This window comes from Dendrobium catenatum, unplaced genomic scaffold (genome assembly GCF_001605985.2).
Source record: "Dendrobium catenatum unplaced genomic scaffold, ASM160598v2 fragScaff_scaffold_1056, whole genome shotgun sequence".
In the NCBI taxonomy this organism is placed as follows: Eukaryota; Viridiplantae; Streptophyta; class Magnoliopsida; order Asparagales; family Orchidaceae; genus Dendrobium; species Dendrobium catenatum.
Genome location: NW_021319518.1, coordinates 6,249,549 through 6,269,015, shown reverse-complemented (window position 1 = coordinate 6,269,015; position 19,467 = coordinate 6,249,549). Strand labels below are relative to the sequence as shown.

The 19,467-nt window shown below is 35.5% G+C and overlaps 1 protein-coding gene across 1 annotated transcript in view; it reads right to left on the bottom strand.

The window, feature by feature from the left end:
- Positions 1 to 4,023, bottom strand: part of LOC110103390 (translation initiation factor eIF-2B subunit delta-like) — a 36,176-nt gene extending 32,153 nt beyond the window's left edge. Inside the window, exon 1 of the mRNA XM_020832082.2 lies at positions 3,348 to 4,023. Coding sequence (XP_020687741.1) covers positions 3,348 to 3,930 — 583 coding nt within the window. The 5' untranslated portion in view covers positions 3,931 to 4,023. The remainder of the gene's footprint in view (positions 1 to 3,347) is intronic.
- Positions 4,024 to 19,467: the final 15,444 nt, after the last annotated feature.

Genomic DNA, 19,467 nt, shown 5'->3' with positions numbered 1-19,467 from the left:
TCCTGTTGCTCCCACCTACACTTAGCCGAACGCTAACACAGTCCCACTCAATCGGCCTGACCTCCCTACAGTCCACCTCACAAGCAATCCACAGCAACTACAACTCCTAAATTTCCTTGTCATTCTCTCGCTCAACCACTTACATTAAGTTGATATCCCCAATACAACCCTCAAACTCCAAGCCATCAACCTAATGATCCAATCACCCCTCCAACAGCCCCTTCATTCTCACTAACAAAGAGAGAGTAACTCTCTCCCTCTAGTTTTCCCCTAATAAAGAGCTTTATTCTTTTCTTTTCATTATTATTATTATTTACTATAAAAAAATAGAAAAAACAAATTAAAGAAAAAAAGTGTGTGAGGAAGAAGCTTGTGTGTTTAGATCCCTCGTGCCCCTGACATCGTCATCGCCACCTCGCTCGTGCAAGGTGTAATACTCACTAACATAAAAAACAATCCCCAAATCCTGTTTTCGACCCTTGCGGTGCAACGAGTAGACCCCCCAATGCGCGCTTTCCTTAGCACGGTGGGAGGGAGCTCAGTGTGATACTTGCGACGAGACAGGTAAGCCTCGTGCAGCTTTTCTTAGCACGGTGAGGTAAAAAAATTAAGTACCCGTGTGCGCTTTGACACCGATGGAAAAATTTGTAAGTTTTTCATGTAGGTACCCTTGTAACCTATGCACGCCTTTCTTGACATAGTGAGCAAGCCTAGACTCCCCAAAATTATCCTAAATGGGGAAGACACCGGGAGGCTGCCAGAATTCAAACTGATTTGACTTACAGAGAACTAAACTTAAACAAATTACTGAAAACTTTAAATTAATAATGCAACAAAGTGGAAAGTTAAATGCACATATCAATATAAAATATAAATGCTAAATAATAATTATGGTCACTTAAATGAACATAAATGAACAAGCAAGGGATGAGTGGTGGACAAAAAATTTCAACATGACTCTCCTACAAGCAGTGAACTATAGAATTGGGGGAAATATAACAATTTGCTTACAAATAATAGAATGAAACCTCTAATGAATGCCATAATTTACACATGAAGAATATAAAACTCATAATGTTCATATCAATCAACCCACAAGTATGAGCAAAGATCTTGCGGGCATTAATAAAACGGAGGGGGTCTCCTAATGAATGTGTTAACTTGCTAAGGGGCTTCCGATGAATGTGCTAAGTTGCTAAAGAACAGTGGGCTTGAAATGAATACAATCTATCAACAGTTCATAACTTCATATCAATCAATATGCAAACAACACATTAAAACCCCCTGCAAACAATGACAGTTGATATGCAATGATGGTGATAGTTTTCCTATCAACATGTCTAAGGAAGTTGCAATTAACACAATAACCTGTAGCACGAACACTACAATACACCTGTGAGTAGAAACAAGGAATTCATAGTGCAAGTTATCATATCAAATGAATTAGCTTGCTTATAAGTGAAAATGAAAGATTCGTGACAAACAATACAACTAACTTGCAGGCAAAAGCACACTTCTACAAGCTAAGTTGAAGGATATGGTAACTTGGAGGAAGCAAAATAAACTAGGCAATACTCTTCCTGCACACAACAATCAAAATTTATTTCAACACATGCCACCGGATCTATAACACTCGTACAAGAGAACATAAGGCATTTCTCAAACTTCAAATGAAATTTTGTGCAAACTTTAGCGATAACCAAATGCATAAATAATCATATATAAAAACTTTAAAATGCCCCCTCATGCATTAAAATATGACTTCCCGCATGTGCTCCGACGAACGTGTCAATCTGCAAATATAGATGTCTGAGAATGCTGCGCGGGGATTAAAAACTCGCTGATGTTAAATCCTATTTTAAAACTAAATACCAGCATATGCTCCGACTGCTACATTGAACTCCCAATCTTAAGGTCTGAAAATGTTGTGTGGGTTAAATTTTCAAGTTTCATCCTCCTTCAAAGGATTGGAGTAGTCATAACTTGAATTAACAAGCGAAAGTATAATCATAAATATATCAAGATATTTAATATTAAGTTCATATTAGGCCTTCAAAGGCTCTTTAAATAAAACTTATCATAAAATATAAGATTCAATTTTAGTGTTCACATAATAATTGATAATCGAACCTGATCCTCTGTTAGCAGGCGAAAAAAATCGACGAGGTTCAGATAATTAAAGATATTAAATATTTTATACCTAATGATGATCATATTGAAAGCTAATCTCAACTGAATGGGACTCTACTCTTTCAAATGTCTCGAAACTTTAATAAAATACAAATGTTTTGACATGATTTTAATTTCACCCCAATGATGGCCATGCTGAATATAAATTTGAACCGGAGGAGTCAACTCTTAAAAATCTACCAAACTTCAAAGCTTAATATTTATCAAAATATTAATATTTAAAATTAAAATTAATCACTTAAAACTTAAAACGAAAATTCATCCACCCTCTGCAATAGTTTCTCAAGACGGATATATTTGGAAATAACTTCAACTCACAAAGAGCGAATGTCTAATCAAGAATACAACAACATCAAGCCTTTATCCCACTACATGGGGTCGGCTACATGAATCTTTTTTCTCCATTGTGTCATATTAAAAGTCAAATTCTCATTTAAATCTAATAAAGAAATGTCATTTCTAATATTTTCTAACCAAGTCTTTTTAGGCCTGTCTCTACTTTTCTTAACATAAGTCATATCTAATACCTCTATTTTTCTAACCGGGTCATCGGAAGGCCACCATTTTATGTGAGCAAACCATCTAAGGCGACTCTCTCTAATCTTATCTTCTACTGGAGCTACTCCAACCTTTTCATGTATATGCTCATTTTGTATCCTTTCTCTAAGGGTAAAGCAACTCATCCACCTGAGCATCCTCATCTCTGCCACACTTTAACTTAGTATTATGATTCTCTTTTGATGGTCAACATTTGGCACCATGAATCTTAGTTATAATCAAGAATATCACTAAGAATCATTCTCAAACAATCTCCTGCTAGTAATGATGTGACACGTGTCTTATAACCGGTGATTTCGCCGCCAAATGGCATCATAGATAAACGGTTATGATCAGGGCTCTCTAACCAAGTGGTTTTGCCGTCAAATGATACCACTAAATTTAAAGCCCGAATGTTTCCAAATGACCTTAAATCCTTAATTAAGGAATCAATAAGGCATAATCGACAGTCACGCTGAAAAAAACACATGTAAATAAAAGAATTCCAAGTTTTCATTAATGCAACAAAGCTTTTAATCCTCACCTAACAACACTGTTTCCAACGCACAACTTGAAGCTCTATTCCTCACCAGCAAAGTAGCATGAATCTCGTTACATACCAGTGACTCCCGGAAGTGTTTTCACCACGGAGGCGGTCGTCAGCGCGCTCATGGACAGAGCATTCCCCCCACCCCTAACAGCCATCATCATCTCATCGCTGCTCCCAGGGAACGACGCCACTTCCTTTCCGGGCCACTTCTTTCCGTAGCAAGCAACTTCCTCCGAGAAGTCCAAGTCATCGAACCGGCTGCTCGACGGTGATAGCATCGCCGACGTGCCCTGCATGTACTCCGACGGGTTGAAGCTCCCGACCGGCAGCTGGATAGCATCCCGCCGAAGGGGCGACAAGGGGCTGTAAGCGGATACAGTGGTCACGGTTGCTGCGGCGCGGCCGAGGGCTGGGAGACCGTCGGCGGAGGCGTAACGAGGGGGCGGGATCATAACGGGGGAGAAGGATATTACGCCGACAGAAAGGTCGGGCGTAGTCGTGGAGGACATCATACCGCCGTCAGCGGTAGTCGAGCCGCCAGTTTCAGCTGGGAAGGACTGGGATCTTGCAGGCAGAGGTTCGCCTGACGTGAAGAATCCGACCCGGCGTACCTTGGGATCGACGGCGGTGCGTGGTAGCCGGCGGGAGTCCATGGAATAGGCTTAGTTCCTTCCTTCCGTAAGATCTCCGGCTTGGGATATCAGGCATGGATTGGCTCACAGTTGCTGTCTGCATTTCATTCTGTTTATGACATAGAGATGAGATTGCATTCTTTAATATATTTTTATATATTATTATATTAAATATCTAAAAATTCTCATTTATTTATACAATACTTAGGGGCTATTTAGTACCATAATTTGAGGATATTTAAGCAAATTTTAACATAAATTCTGCCAAACTACAAAATAACAAATTTAAACCCTTTTCTCACTTCTATACCTTAAATTACGAATTTAGTAAATCCTTGCCTTGACTGTAAGTCTGTTGACTTTTATTATCTTTCATATTTTTTTATATATTTAACACAATTTATTATACATGTTTGGCTTTCATCTATTGGTTGAAGCTTTGACTATCAATAAAAAAATCTTGATATAAATTTTACATATGTGGCTCTCTGTGTGAATTTTATTTAATTGACATAAATATTAAAAAACTTGTTTTATTATTATTATTGATTTTAATATTTATAGATTATTAATATTAATTAGTATTAATTTAAAAAATTCTATTGAATTACACAAGTAAATTCATTTTTATAATTTATGATAAATAAATTAGAAAAATATTAATTTAAAAATTAAATCATTTAATATGTAATTTCTTTGAATAAAATATATATTTAATATAACAATTATATTAATTAATTAAATAAATTACATATTTTTGTGCTAATTGATTCAGCAAATTGTTATTAATTAATTTATAAACTAGTAATTAATGAGTAATGTAAATATTAATCTCCAAGTAGTTATAAACTAACCTATGAGAGAATATATGATGGAAGCTTTATTAATTAAAAATTCTGATCAAATTATTATTATTATTATTATTATTATTATTATTATTATTATATATAATAGTATGTGTTAATTGTCAATCAAGTAATTGATTTAATGTTAATAATTAATACTAATTATTTAATAACTTATTATCTTAATTGATTATTATATTTATTTCTAATTTAATTATCTAAAAAATGTTTTATTTTATTAACTTATTAAACCACTGATTACCTATTAGTTGTATTATTTAATTAGGATAAATATTATTTAATTTGCAATATAAATCCCTTCTAATAAAAGTAACAAAATAGTTTTTAGAATTTAGCCCAAATAGGATTCAGTAAATTTAGTAGTACATAATTCACTAAATTCTATTTAAATTAAATCCTACTGGCAGCCAAACAACCCTTCAATGTTTTAAATAACATTAAAAATATTATCAGTGGAACTTTAAGTCAAACGCATCAAAAGCACAAACAAATGATAATAGCGTATATTCTTAATGTTAAGTATTTGAGCACAAATTTAATATCAGAGGATCCAAAGTAAAAAAAAAATTATCAACTATTATTAAAAAGGTTAAAAATGAAACCAAACGGCGAAAAAAATCTTATTGGAGTCCAATTCTTTTCAAAAGGGAGATTTCATGTAACAAAGTGAAGGTAATTAATAAGGTTTTGTTTGTGACATTTTTTTTAGTGCTTTTTAAAGCAATTTTATAATACATTTTTGTACTAAAAAACTGTTTTAAGAAGCATTAATAAAATCGTTCCAAACAAAACCTAAGACTAAAAAAAATAATACTCTATTAAAAAATGCTCCTTGTTCGCACTCAACCCTTCAGGAATATTGTTCTTTAGCCCTCTTCGAGTTTCCAAGCTTCCTTACTGTCTTTATTTGATGTATTTTTTCAGTTGTTATATATTAGATTTGCCCTTTGCGAGTGAGCCTTTCGTGCGAATATTTTTTTATAGGAAGATGGTGCTCATCCACCTAATCTTATCCTTATTATCATAGTCATCGATATTTTTTTTTTCTAAAGAAAATAGAGGGCCAATGTAATTCTTGTCGTTTATATATATAGCTTTTATATAATTTTTGTTTTATATTGTATTATGAATAACGTTAAATATTTTTTAACTTTATTTCATGGTTCTGTATTAATAATAATAAAATAATATTATTATTATTATTATTATTGAGGAGAGTTGCTGGTTAGAATAAACGCGATGATAGAGTTAGAAAATTTTCGTCTCGGTGTTGTACGAATATCCAACACACAAATAGAAGAAAAAATGTAACACCGGAATTTTTACATAGAATCCCTACAAAAGCGAAAAATTACGAGGTCATGTCAAGTTGAAATGATTCCACTAGTGTTTGCTTATATTACAAGTGACTGACTTGTCCCTGAAATTGGAGACGATCATATTATAATAAATAACTACTTGTTTGAAATTCAGTTACTAATGAAGATCGAAAATCCGGCGTTAATTGACGTTCGGGCAGAAATTCGGCGTTAGTTGGCTGTTAGACAGAACTCCGACATCACTTGACAGTAGGGCAGAATTCCTACATCATTTGGCAATCGAGCAGAACTCCGGTGTCGGTCGGCTGCTAGGTGGAAGCCTGGCGGTAGTCGAGGAGGAGTCTCTCCCTTTTATTCCTTTTCTTCCTTCTCTTCCATCTCTTCTTACTTCCTTGCTTCATTCTCTTCTTTTCTTGCTTCCTTGTTTTCTTCTCTTCTCTTCTTGCTTGGGATCCCCTCTCACGAGAAATGAGGGGTCTATTCATAGTTTTCTGAGAGTGACATGACTAGTAAATAGAAGGGAGATCAAGGGTAAATTGAGAGTGGTTTGAATGGACGGTTGATGTGGAATCCCTTGATCGTAGACCGTTTACTGGGTATTTGAAGGCTCTAATGATATCAAATTTTGACGATCTTGGCTCGTTGGATTTGTCTCGTCGAGCCACTCGATTCGACTATAAACATGTCACATTTGGTAATCCAAATTATAGTTTGAACCCACCAAATGTGCTTTGGGTCTTTAATTTAGACTCATTTGGGCTCGAGTTGAGTTGAGTTTGGTGTCGTTGGATTTGTATTTCTGAGACATTCAGTTCAACTGTAAGTTTATTGAAATCGAAGTTTAGATGGTCTCCAATTTAATTTTTTTTAAGTTTTCAATTTGATTTTTTCTTGAGATTCGTGTCTGATCAAGATAATTTTGTGATGATATATATATCAAGGAGTTTAATGTTTATATATATCATTCAATTCTCATGTATTTACATATCTAACTCCTTATATATTTATTTATTTACAAAATATCACAATAGTAAATCTCATCAAAGCATTATACTTCAACAAAATAAGGACAAAGCGACTGAACTCGCTATGGCAATGATGAACTTGACAAAGCATACTTAGTTTAAGGCTTAACCAAGCATACTTGTCCTAAGTTTGAAAGACACTCTTCCGCAATTTATTCTACAAGTCGGCGATTTCATAAGCCAATTCGGTAGTTTCATCAAGTTAATTGACAACTTCGTCTATCAAGTTTTCAATTTCATCAAGTAATAGCCTTGATCAATTATCAATTGAACTCCTATGAATTTCGGCTTTATATCATATGTACTCTTACGTACATAATTTCTCCTTTTTATATATAGATTAAAAATGATTTCTCTTATGAGGCTCAAACCTTGGCCTAAATCTATAAACAATGAGTTAGGTGGCGAGTCTAAGGCTTCGTTTGGGACAGCTTTATTGTTGCTTATTAAAGCAGCTTTCTAGTACAAAATTTTTAATTATTGAAATAAAAAGTTGCTTTAAGAAGCAGCCAAAAAGCCGTTCCAAACGAAGCTTAAGAGGTCAAGTCACTTATACTTAACTTTTGTCCTTCTGATAATCTAATGAAATCCCATAGCCTCTCCTTCTAAATTCTTTTTCTTTCTATTTATCTATCAATTTTTTATTATGTGTGTGGTATGAGTGTTGTTTGTTAGGTTATTTTATTCACAATTAAATATAGATTCAACATTCTTAAAGATGTAATGAGCATGGAGTTATACTAAGAACCAGAAGCTAAGCACTAGGAGAAACACAACAATAAAATAGAGAAGCCCCAAGGAACATGGATAGGCAATATTATATGATAAATAGACAACTTATAAAAATGGAAGGATTATGAAAATAATAAGAGTATTGGAGTGAGTAAGTATAGTGAGTAATTATAACTACTCTAACATTTAAAATGCCAAAAGATTCATTTGGCTTTCTCATATAAAAGTGATCAGCAAAAGCAAGAGAATTGACTTTGACTTTGGGGCTGCAAATGAGTTGAGTCGAGCTCAAGTCAAACCTAATTCAAGCTCGACTTGTGAGTCAAATCTAGAGCTCGAACTCGAGTCGAGCTAAAAAGTCGAGCTCTAGCTCGACTTTTACCATTGAAAATAAGCTCATCAAGTGGCTCGATTTCATAGTTCAAACGGGCATATGCCAGTTCGTGGAAGATGTTTGATTATTATAACTACTCTAACATTTAAAATGCCAAAAGATTCATTTGACTTTCTCATATAAAGGTGAACTACCAAAGCAAAACCATTGACTTTGACTAGTGGGTACAAACGAGTTGAGTAGAGCTCGAGTCAAACTTAACTCAAGCTCGACTTGTGAGCCAAATCTCAAGCTCGAACTAGAGTAGAGCTAAAAAGGCGAGCTCAAGCTCGACTCGTGCTACTGAAAATGAGCTCCGCAAGCGACTCAATTTAACGGTTCGAGCTCGCAGACGCCATTTCATGGATGATGTTCGAGTGAGTATAAAAGAGGAAATGTCAACAAACAATTGCATTTGGTAGTGAACATTATTAAAGATAAAGAGTTTTTCGTTGATTGCCTCTATTATATACTAAGCCATATAAGTGAGATCCAACAAAAAATTGATCTTTACATAAGGACCATGATTATGATATAGGATATTATAGGCATCTTTATGGGATAGTTAAAGAACTCCTCAGAGCAAGAAAATTAAAAAAAAATTGTACTTGTTCAAATTGAAAAAAAAAAAGATCAAAGAAAGGCGAAGAGGGAGGGGTGAGGTCAATCTAGCGTGAGTTATCCAAATAGCAAGAAGTATACCATAAGTAGAAAATGCTTTTAAAGGAAAAATATTTATAAAAAAGTATATTTCAAATATTTTTCTTGTAATAACATATACTAAGACATCTTTTAGTGTTAATTACTTTGAAGCATGACAATTTGATTGTTGGTACTTATTAGCTCTCATTGAGCGGCACTTTTAAAATTAGTAATACTCAGGGAACTATGATTACTAATTACATAAGTTGCCATGGTATTAGAAATTGACATTTAAAGTCATTACTTACATAGGGCTGCAAACGAACCGAGCCGAGCCGAGTATGTGAGTGTTCATGTTTGTGTTCATTTAATATCAGCTTGTTCAAGTTTGGTTCATGTTTGTTTGAGCTTTATTGTTTGTGTTCATGCTTGGTTCATTTAAATTAATGAGTGTTCATGTTCGGTTCATGTTCAGTTCATGTTCGTTCGTTTAGTGATTATCGAGCTTGTTCGCGAACATATTTAACAAATTTTTTTTACTATCAAACAAACACATTCATGAACATATCTATGAACAAACACATTTATAATAAAAGCAATTGTCTATGTAAGAAAGGCAATGATTATTTATATTTATTAATTTTATAGTCAAATATTAATTATTTTTATCGAGCTTATTCACAAGTTCAAAATCAAACATGAATCGAGCTTCTTATCGAGCTTAATGTCGAGCTTGTTCATGAACTTCAAATGATGTTGTTCACGAACATAAATGAGCCGAACTCATCAGTGTTCAAGTTTGTTTATTTAAGAATCGAGTATTTAAAATATTGTTCAAGTTTGTTTGTTTAGTTAATTAAACAATCACAAACGAACTTTAATCGAACCGAACAACGAGCAGCTCGTCGAACGTTTGGTTTGCTTGCAGCCCTAACTTACACCTTATTACTTAAGGAACTTAAATTCAAAATCTTATAATTAAAGATTTTTTTCTTTCAAAATTATTTTTCATACTTTGAAAAGTCGATGCTTAACTCGAAAGATAGTAATTAAGAATTTAAATTATGTATTGAAATTTTAGTCTAACATATTTTTCATAAATATTCTCAAAGTGCTCTTAACGCATTACTTAGCCTTTACTAAATCAATGATTGGAATTAGGAGTGTATTTGAGTCAAGTCCAAGTCACAGCTAATCTGAGTTTGGCTCACCTACGCAACGACAGGCGCAAAATCTTGATCAATATTTAAATGACCTCATACGGTGAGTACGGCCTTGGCTCACAAGAGGAATAGCAAGCATGAACCAAAGTTGCCACTTGTTAGGAAAGGCATCAATATGAACTAGGGGAGCTACAATGGAGTTCATTAGAGAATGTGTAGATTAGACCAACTTCATTTAATGAAGAAGTGAATTTTGTCAGAGAGAAGACATCGACAAGAGTTTGCTAGAGAAGGCATCATTAAGATTAATGGTGGATGGTGGATGGTGGATGGTGGATGGTGGATGGTGAAGAAGAGAAGCTTGATGGACAAAGCATTGACATGAGTTTGACGTTGGAGAAGGCATTGTTAAGATCAATGGTGCATGATTAAAAAGAGGAGTTTGATGGAGATTATTTTGACAAGAGTTCATTGGAGAAGACATTGTTAGAATCAACCACAGATGATGAAGAAAAGAAGCATATGAGATTGGATTTAAGAATTTGTGAACTAGAGTTCAAGTCCAGAGAAAGAAATAAGATTCAGGGTTTATGAGTAATTTGAGCTTGCTCGCAAGAAAATTAGTCGAGTTTCATCAAGTTTGAGCTCAAGCAAGAGCTTGTATAATATGTAAGCTCAAATTTGAGCTCATGCTCATGACTTGATAAACTAGTCACGAGCTCATAAATGAGCCAAAAATGAGCTGGCTCAGCCTACTTCCACTCCTAATTAAAATTTACTTTTAAAATTATTTAACTCATTATTTTACAATTAGCATTATTCATGGATTTTAACTATTTAACTCTTATAATTTGAAGTTCTATCTTGTTTTTTTTTTTAATTTTAATCTTCAATTTTTTAAGAAAATCATGTGTTGCCCTAAAATCTTTATTATTGAAGGATATAAAGTTTAACTTAGACTTGGATACCAATTGAGCTGTGACTTAAATTAATTTAAACAAAAAATAGAAATGATATGAATACTTTAATCAAAACTTAACCATATATAATACCAAAAGTACTAATGAGAGATAACCATAGTGATCAAAGTAGTAAATAAAGAAGTGCAAAGAAAGATAAAGAAACACAACATGCATAAAATATTTTAATATGGTTTAACCCTAACATAAGTTTATTGCTAACAAACCACTAAGTAGAATTCCACTATTCTAAAATATTCAAAATAATACAACCTTTAATTTTCAATAATGATTTTTTAACATGCAAAAGCAATAAATGCAAAATAATTTTCAAAGCATTTAATTTCAACAAAAGAAATAATAATATCCACACAATGAAACAATACTTTCAAACATTCAAAAATGGTAAATGATAAAAATATAATTTGACATCGTAAATAAATTGTGAATTTTTTTTTGACAAACAATGCAAATAAGCCGTGACCTACTTATAGATTTTTAAGGGCGACATGCCGAAAAATAAAAAATTAAAATCATCAAAGCTAACAGACAATTAGTATGATTTGCTAATCATAGATTATTCTTTTGACATTTATTGAATTAATGATATTAGAATTAGACGATTTTAAACTCGTTGGTTTCGTCTCATTGAAATGCTCGATTTGATTACAAGCATACGAGATTTGAAGATTTGGTCCTCCAATTATTGTCAAGAAGTTTTTAAATATGCTTCAAGTAATTGATTTGAACTTATTAGAGCTGGATCGTATCGCTTTCGGTGTTGATAGATTATTCTCTTTGAGTTATTTAATTTGATTACAAATTTATTGAGATAAGTATATATTACCATTCATATGACCATTTTTAAATGACAGAATGGTTCACTTAATTAAAAAATTGCTAGACGATCATTCTAAATTTTGGTGGAATAAATAACAATGAATTTAGGTTCATTATAATTTCACTTTAATACAATTAGGCTTCTGTAAGCATCTCTATCCTCTCTCAAGTAGCCGTTGTGATTTTAGTGGAATTTTAGAAAAAAGCTGAAGTTTAGTATTTTTTTAATATATTTGGATCAATTAAAGCACTCACATATGCATCACATATGTAAGTTTCGAACTCATGACCTCTTGATTGATAGCTAAAACTCTCAATCAATAGATCAAAATGAGCTGCATTAATAATTCTTTTAAGAGATATTTAATTGCATGGAAAAATAATATAATGTAAACGGATTGCAACATAAAAGATGATACGTTATCATAAAATTATTTTGATTGGGCACAAATCTCGATGCAAAACTCAATCCGGAAACTTCAAAAATTAAATCCGGAAGCACCCAAACTCCGATTTCAGCGAGCTTACAGTCAAACTGAGCGTCTCGGAAATACGAACCCAAAGACACCAAATTCAACCCAATCCGAGCCCAAATGGGTCCAAATCAAGGACCCGAAGCACTGTTGGAAGGTTTAAACCACAATTTGAGTTACCAAACGGTCTTTGATTTTAACAAGCTTATACTCGAATCGAACGGCTAGACGAGACGAATCCAACGAGCCCAAGATCGCTAAATTCCAATATCACTAAGGCCTTCAAATGTCTAACGAACGGTGCATGATCGAAGGGTTCAACATCAACCGTCCATTCGACCACTCCCTATTCGCCCATGATCTCACACCTATTTACAAGCCATGCCACTCCAGAAAAACTATAAATAGAGTCCTCATTCTTCACAAGAGGACCGGAGCAAGAAGAGAAGAAGAGAAGAGAAGGAAGGTGCTCCTCCTCGACCACCACCGGAGCCTCGCCGGACCACCGCAAGAGTCTCACCGGACCACCATCGGAGCCTCGCCGGACCACCGCCGGAGCTTCGCCGGACCTGAGGCCCTCATCTTCGCCAAAGGCTCTCACCTTCACCAAAGGCCCTCACCAACACCTGAGGCTTTCACCTTCACCTGAGGCCCTCACCTTCGCCTGAGACTCTCACCTTCGTTAGAGGCCCTCACCTTCGCCAGAGGTCCTCACCTTCGCCAAAGGCCCTCACCTTCATCAAAGGCACTCACCTTTACCAGAGTCCCACACCTTCGCCAGAGGCCCTCACCTTCGTTGGACCACTGCCGAAGGCCCTAACCTCTACCGCACCACCACTTGAGGCTCTCACCTCCGCCGGACCACCGTCTGACGTCGTTGCTCCGCCGAACAGCCACTTGAGACCCTGTGCTCAACTAGGAAACTACCTGAGGCCCGAACTTCTGCTGGGCCACTACCTGACACCCAGAGTTCTCCCAGAATGCTGCCGACTACGGTCATTTCGACCTCCGTCCCCTACTATGGTTCTTCCGACCTCCATCAACAGACAACGGTCTTTCTAACCCAGGTCTCCTGCCGACTACGGTCCTTTCGACCTCCGTCGCCTACTATGGTCCTTCCGACCTCCATCAACAGACAACGGTCTTTCTGACCCGGTCTCCAGCCGACTACGGTCCTTCCGACCAAACAAACATGTATATGTAACTCCTACCATGTAATGCAATCTATATGATGTACATTTGCTACATCAATCCAAGGCCTTCTCCCAAGGAAGGACCTCATTAATAATCGACTGCAAATACTAGTGGATTCATTCAAACTGGGTTAGGTCCCGTGGTTTTTCTCCCTTTTCAGGGGTTTTCCACATAAAAACTCTGGTGTCTCTTATGAATGCTACACCCTCTCACTTATCTGATTGTGTGCTGGATCTTCGTACAATGCTAAGACATTAAACTATATATTTCTCTACCGCCGCGAATACACCAGGACGCAGCAAAAGAAATATTTTTGAGTTGTTTGGTTGAGTGAAAAATGAATGTAGGACTTTACTTTTTTTGTTTGATTTGAAGTAAATGATGCGTAAATTGTAAAAAAATATTTGTGATCGAGATGGCCGATTGCTAGTGGTGGGTGGCGGCGACGACGACGACGAGGGAGGGGTGGCCTTTTGAGGGGAGGCAGGCGGCGACCAGCAGTAGGCGGCGGCGGTGGCGGTGGCAGGGGCATCGGCGGATGGTGGCGGAATGCGGCGGGCAGCAAGTGGTACAACTCATGTCTATTATCAAAATTAATAAATCTCCAGCTCCCAAGCGTTTCGGTTTCTCGACACCTTTCCCTTCAAACCCCTCTCGATTTCGTAATCCTTTAATTTCGTTTTGATTTCTTCTCATTCGCATTTCCAAAACCAAAGATTTCGCATATTTCTTTCAAATCCGACAACTTTCAAATACCTATAAACTCATCGGCCCTTTAAATCCCTTATGGTTTCTTCCAAATCGATGCCACCACAGCCAATGAGGTATAATTAGTTTTTTTTTTTTTTTTCACCACTGGCAGTGAATTATAATGCTGGTTACAAAACAACAGTGTCAGATGTTAGTTTATTTTTCCTCACACCATCTTTCACTACACTTCTTTGGCGATGTTGTCCTCATGGAAGGTAGATAAGATTGGCTTCTACATATGCATTGACGACGCATAGCTTCGAGTCTTCTCTGGGAATTCGGCTTTGTCATTGTGTTTCATATTTTTCATAGACGAAGCAGCTCAAAAACTGGTACGGGTCATTCTCACCCAGGTTAATTTCAATATGGTTGCAAATTAACTAATGCAGGTGTTGGTGTCAGTACTCTAACTTGTGTCCTTCACTGCAAAGCCAAGGACTGCCATCGGCGAACTTTCTAAATTCCTTGTTTTATAGAATAATGGATCGCTATCGTTGAGCCCAGAGTATTCTTGCTGTGCTTTTATTTGTTATTGATGCCCTAGTCGACCAATTACTTAAGAGAGAGAGGTGTTTCTATGCATGTTAGCTGGAAAACATGAGAACACATATATGCATTGTGTCTTGTTCAGGCTCAATGCCTTTTGTGATGTAGTTACTGATCACAAAGTGTCAAGAAATGAAGGAGATGAGAGAAAGAGGCAAACGCTTATTATAGTTTTCGAGCAGCTCTCCTGGTTCTGGAAGACTTATGTGAAAATTGCAAAAGATAAAGAAACAAGCTGCATAAGTAAGCATAGTGATATGCGATTGGTTCGTTAAAAATGACCAAAGCTTTTTTTAGAGGAAAGATCTTAGATAGGTGGTCCAAAAGGGTTTTAATACTCCATCAAGATGGATTATATATGTTTTTGATGTCCATCTTGGAGAAAATGACGATAAGGGAGCAAATGATAGCAGCTTGGTGAACATGTCTTCGAGGTATAAAGTTGATTTGATGGGCATAAGCTTGATGATTCATTTTTGAATATCCAAAAAAAAAATGATAATCTATTTCAATATGCTTAGTTTGTTTATGAAAATTGGATTGGTAGCGATGTGAATAGCGGTTTGATTATTGCAAAAAATTATTGTTGGAGAAGAAATAGTGACTTGGGAATCATGTAATGATTGATTGAGCCATGCAAGCTCATTGATGGAAGCGGCCAGAAATTTGTATTCAGTTTTGGCTGTGGATCTATAAATGAGCATTTGTTTGATTGCTTCCCATGAAATTAATGAGTCGTCTAGAAAGACAACATCCAATGAAAAATCTCCTTGTGTCAGGATAGGTCCTCCAATCCACATTAGAAAAGACTTTTAATTGTAAAGAAAAAGAAATAAGAAAAAATATACATTGCCTCGATGTAGATTTAAGGTAGCACAATTGGTGGTAGGCATTTCTTAAATGTGGTTTTCGAGGTTGAGATGTAACTGATTGAATTTATGTACGATGAAAACAATGTTAGTAGGAGAGAGCATGAGGTACAATAATATTCCTATAAGATGTTGACCTCTAACCGTTGGCTAGCCTCAACCACCCACGATCCCACTACCCCAATTGCAACTATCGCTTGTCACGATACAAAACCCCTCAGACAAACTGCTCCCCATCATCCAAACTCACACAGAGGAAACTGAAGCCCCCTTACCCTTGCGCTCGTTCATCCCTCTGCACCGTCGAACCCGCCAAAGCCCCTAGCCAATGATCTGCCTACCCTCGTACATGATGCCCAAACCCGATCCCATTCTCATCTCCTGCATTCGAGCTCGAAGCCCTAGCCGACTGCTGCACATAGATTGCCCCAGCCTCCGTGTGTGGCTTCAACTCCTAGCCCTCTGCCAGGCCTAACTCCTATTCGACATGCAACCCCTCATGCGGCTGTGTGTATTCCTCTTCTAGCCACTACTCCCGATCCATCCGATCGTCATCTGCCTTCGTTTGCAAGAAGGAACTCAAGCTAGTAGGTCCGACTACCTACACCTCCTGCGCCCTACCTCATCCGGACTGACATGCTTTCGTATGCTCTCTCTTTGTTTATATCTAATATATAATTTAAAAAAAAGTGAGATAATAAAAGAGAAAAAGGATTTTAAACAGGTGTCGACAACCTGAGCTATTGATCTTAAATCTAGCCAGGAATGTGCAAATCGAAGACCTTGCACCGTTGATCTTAGATCCATCTGGGATGGTTTCAAATCAAAGACCTTTCGTTGTCAATCTTAGATTTGGTTGGGATGATTTCAAATCGAAGACCTCGTATCGTCGATTTTAGATCCATTCGAAAAGAATCAAAGGCAAGTGCCTCCCAACCTTCCCTTGCTAGGAGGGGACGTCGGGGAAACTGACGAAAAACTCCCCTACATAATTGATTCTAAAATAAATAAAAAAATGAATAATAAATGAAAAATGTTTCCCTTCCAAAATACTATAAAATTCATTTTTAAATACGAAACTTGTCATAATATCTTTTCATACATTATCATGTGGTGTTTGAATATTATTGGAAAGTTAAGGATCTAAAAACTATCTAATAATAAAGTCCGGGGAATAATAATTTCAATGATGAATGATTAGATCAAAAATTGATAAAGTTAATGATGATACATGGCATTTGATTTATGCTCAACATTTCCTATATTCCTGAAATTTACGAATTTTTGATCTACAATTTCTGAAGATATAGGTAATGTAGTTCCCCCTAAGTGAACGGATTTGACATTGTATGTCATGTCCAGTTTTAATCTTGTGCTATTACCTGTAAATTGTTTGAAGACATATATACTGGGTATTATCATGTGATTGCACTATAGGAAAATCGTCTATTACCGACGAAATTTCCGGCGGACTATTTTCCAACGAATTTTCTAGTGGATTTCTGACGTATTATGTTGAAATATTTCCGACTAATTTTTAGATAGATTTTCCGACAGACTTTTCGGTGGATTTATTTCCGACAGATTTTTCGACTGATTTTCCGGCAGATTTTAATAATTTTTGAAAAAATCACATATTCATAATTTAATTAATTAATAATTTTGTAGTTGATTTTAATTTATTATTAATTTAATAATTTATTTTAATTAATTATTAATTTAATAACTTAGTCTAGTTAAGTATTAATTTAATACCTTATTTTAATTATTAATTAAAATAATAAATTTAAATAAATTATTAATTTTATTAAAGTTTAATTAATTATTGATGGAAATTGATTATTAGAAAATTTTAAAATTATTTATGTTGTTAAATTAAATTAATTAAATTAAATATTATTAAACTAAAATAATAAAAAAATTAATTATAATATTCTATCAATTTTAATATAAATATAAAAATACGTTAATTTTAAAACATTTTCATAAATGGTGTGATGGTTGGTAGGCATGTGGAGGACCTCGGGCAGCATGCGGCGCCGGGGGGGGGGGAGCACGAGCAGGGCGGGATGGCTGTATGCGGCGTGGGAGGGCCTACGGGTCACGCGTGCGAGTGCTCTGTTGGACAGAGGTGGCCCGGGCTTGTGGGCAGGCGACTGAATTAAGTTTTAAAATCATTTTTTGTAATTCCGGCGGACTTTTTCCGTCGGACAGCCGCCAGAACACTTTTATGGCGAATAATTCCGCTGGAATTTTTTTCCGGCTGATTTTTTTCAATGGAAAAATTTTCCAACTCTCAATTTACTGTCGAAAAACGTTTTCACTGAAAATCCGTCATAAAATTTCGAAATCAGCAGGAAACTTCAGAATTTTCCTTCGAAAAATCCGCCAAAAATACGTAATTTTCCTATAGTGTTGTGCAATTGTCAAAATGAGGACAGCTCGTATGTTGCTTGAAATTATGCTATCATCATTATACGGGACACTAGTAGAACTATTGACACCATACACATTCAACCAAGAAGTATCCATGTTTCATGGCATTTATTAAGATTATGTTAAAATTTGGTTATTGTATTTTGAACTTAACACAAAATCCTGGAACTGACATGATTTCTTTTTAATAATAAATTTCACAATCATTAAATTTCTAGCTCTACAACTATATATAAATCAGGGAAGCTTCAACTAGGTTTTCATCACCTTATGCTGCATATAAAGCTTCTAGATAAGAAGACATCTCAAATCATGCTACTAGAATACATTATGATTTCTTTGAAGGGAAAACCATAGATATTTGATGATGTTTACTTGGGCTTATGAAGACATATATAGTTTGTGAAATAGTGAATCATACCCATCGGGTTACTTAGTGATTCGATTCATTATATCAAGTAATCTCAGTCTTGTGGATATGCCACCGGATTTGCAAGACTTGAACAAGCGGACATAAAGCGATGCTTCTATAATAGCCCCAATCTATATGCTGTAAATACATTCCGCATAGGCCTCAACGAGCGTGTTGTATGTACATACGTGACTTTTAAGGATGCTGCGTGGGTCAAGAAATGAACTTAAGTTCAAGCCAGATCCTTTTATGTGAATTGATAGGAGTTGACATGGCTCGAATCATCAAATAAATATATGATTATAGTGTCAACCGGGATATTCATTTTATATGTTCATATTAGGCCTTCAAGGAGATGAGAGAAAGAGCAAATCTTTGTTATGTTTGTCCTTTCATTACTCCTGGGCCCGGCATACTTCTATACAAATATCAAAAGATAAAGAAACAAGTGGTACTGGTAAGCATGGGGATAAGTGAGTGGTTTGTTAAGAATCACCGAAGCCTATATTAGAGGAAAAACTAGAGATAGGATGTCCAAATGGGTTTTAATATAAAGATCTCTATCTGGTGCGTACTGTCTCCCCATGGATTAGATGTGGAGGAAAAAAAGCTTAGGGCCAACATAAAGACCAGCTTGCATTAGGTAAGTTAATTACATTTTTCATACGTGATGTATGTGCTACATGTGCCTATGCTTTAACTTTTGGCTAACATAATAAACTATATTTGTTTCCATTTTTAGCTGCGACCAGTATTAATACAAGTCAGGTACATGTACTTTGGATCCACAATTTTTTTAACTTCTGAAGTCATTTCATTCAAATAAATTGCATTGTTATGCGGTAGACATTAGCTATTTGATTTGATTAAAAAAATTCTTAAAGTTTTTTTTTTTAATACAGCTGCTGCTGGCCAACCCGGGAAGCGAAATGGTGAAGCTAGATAATTCAAAGGTGCTT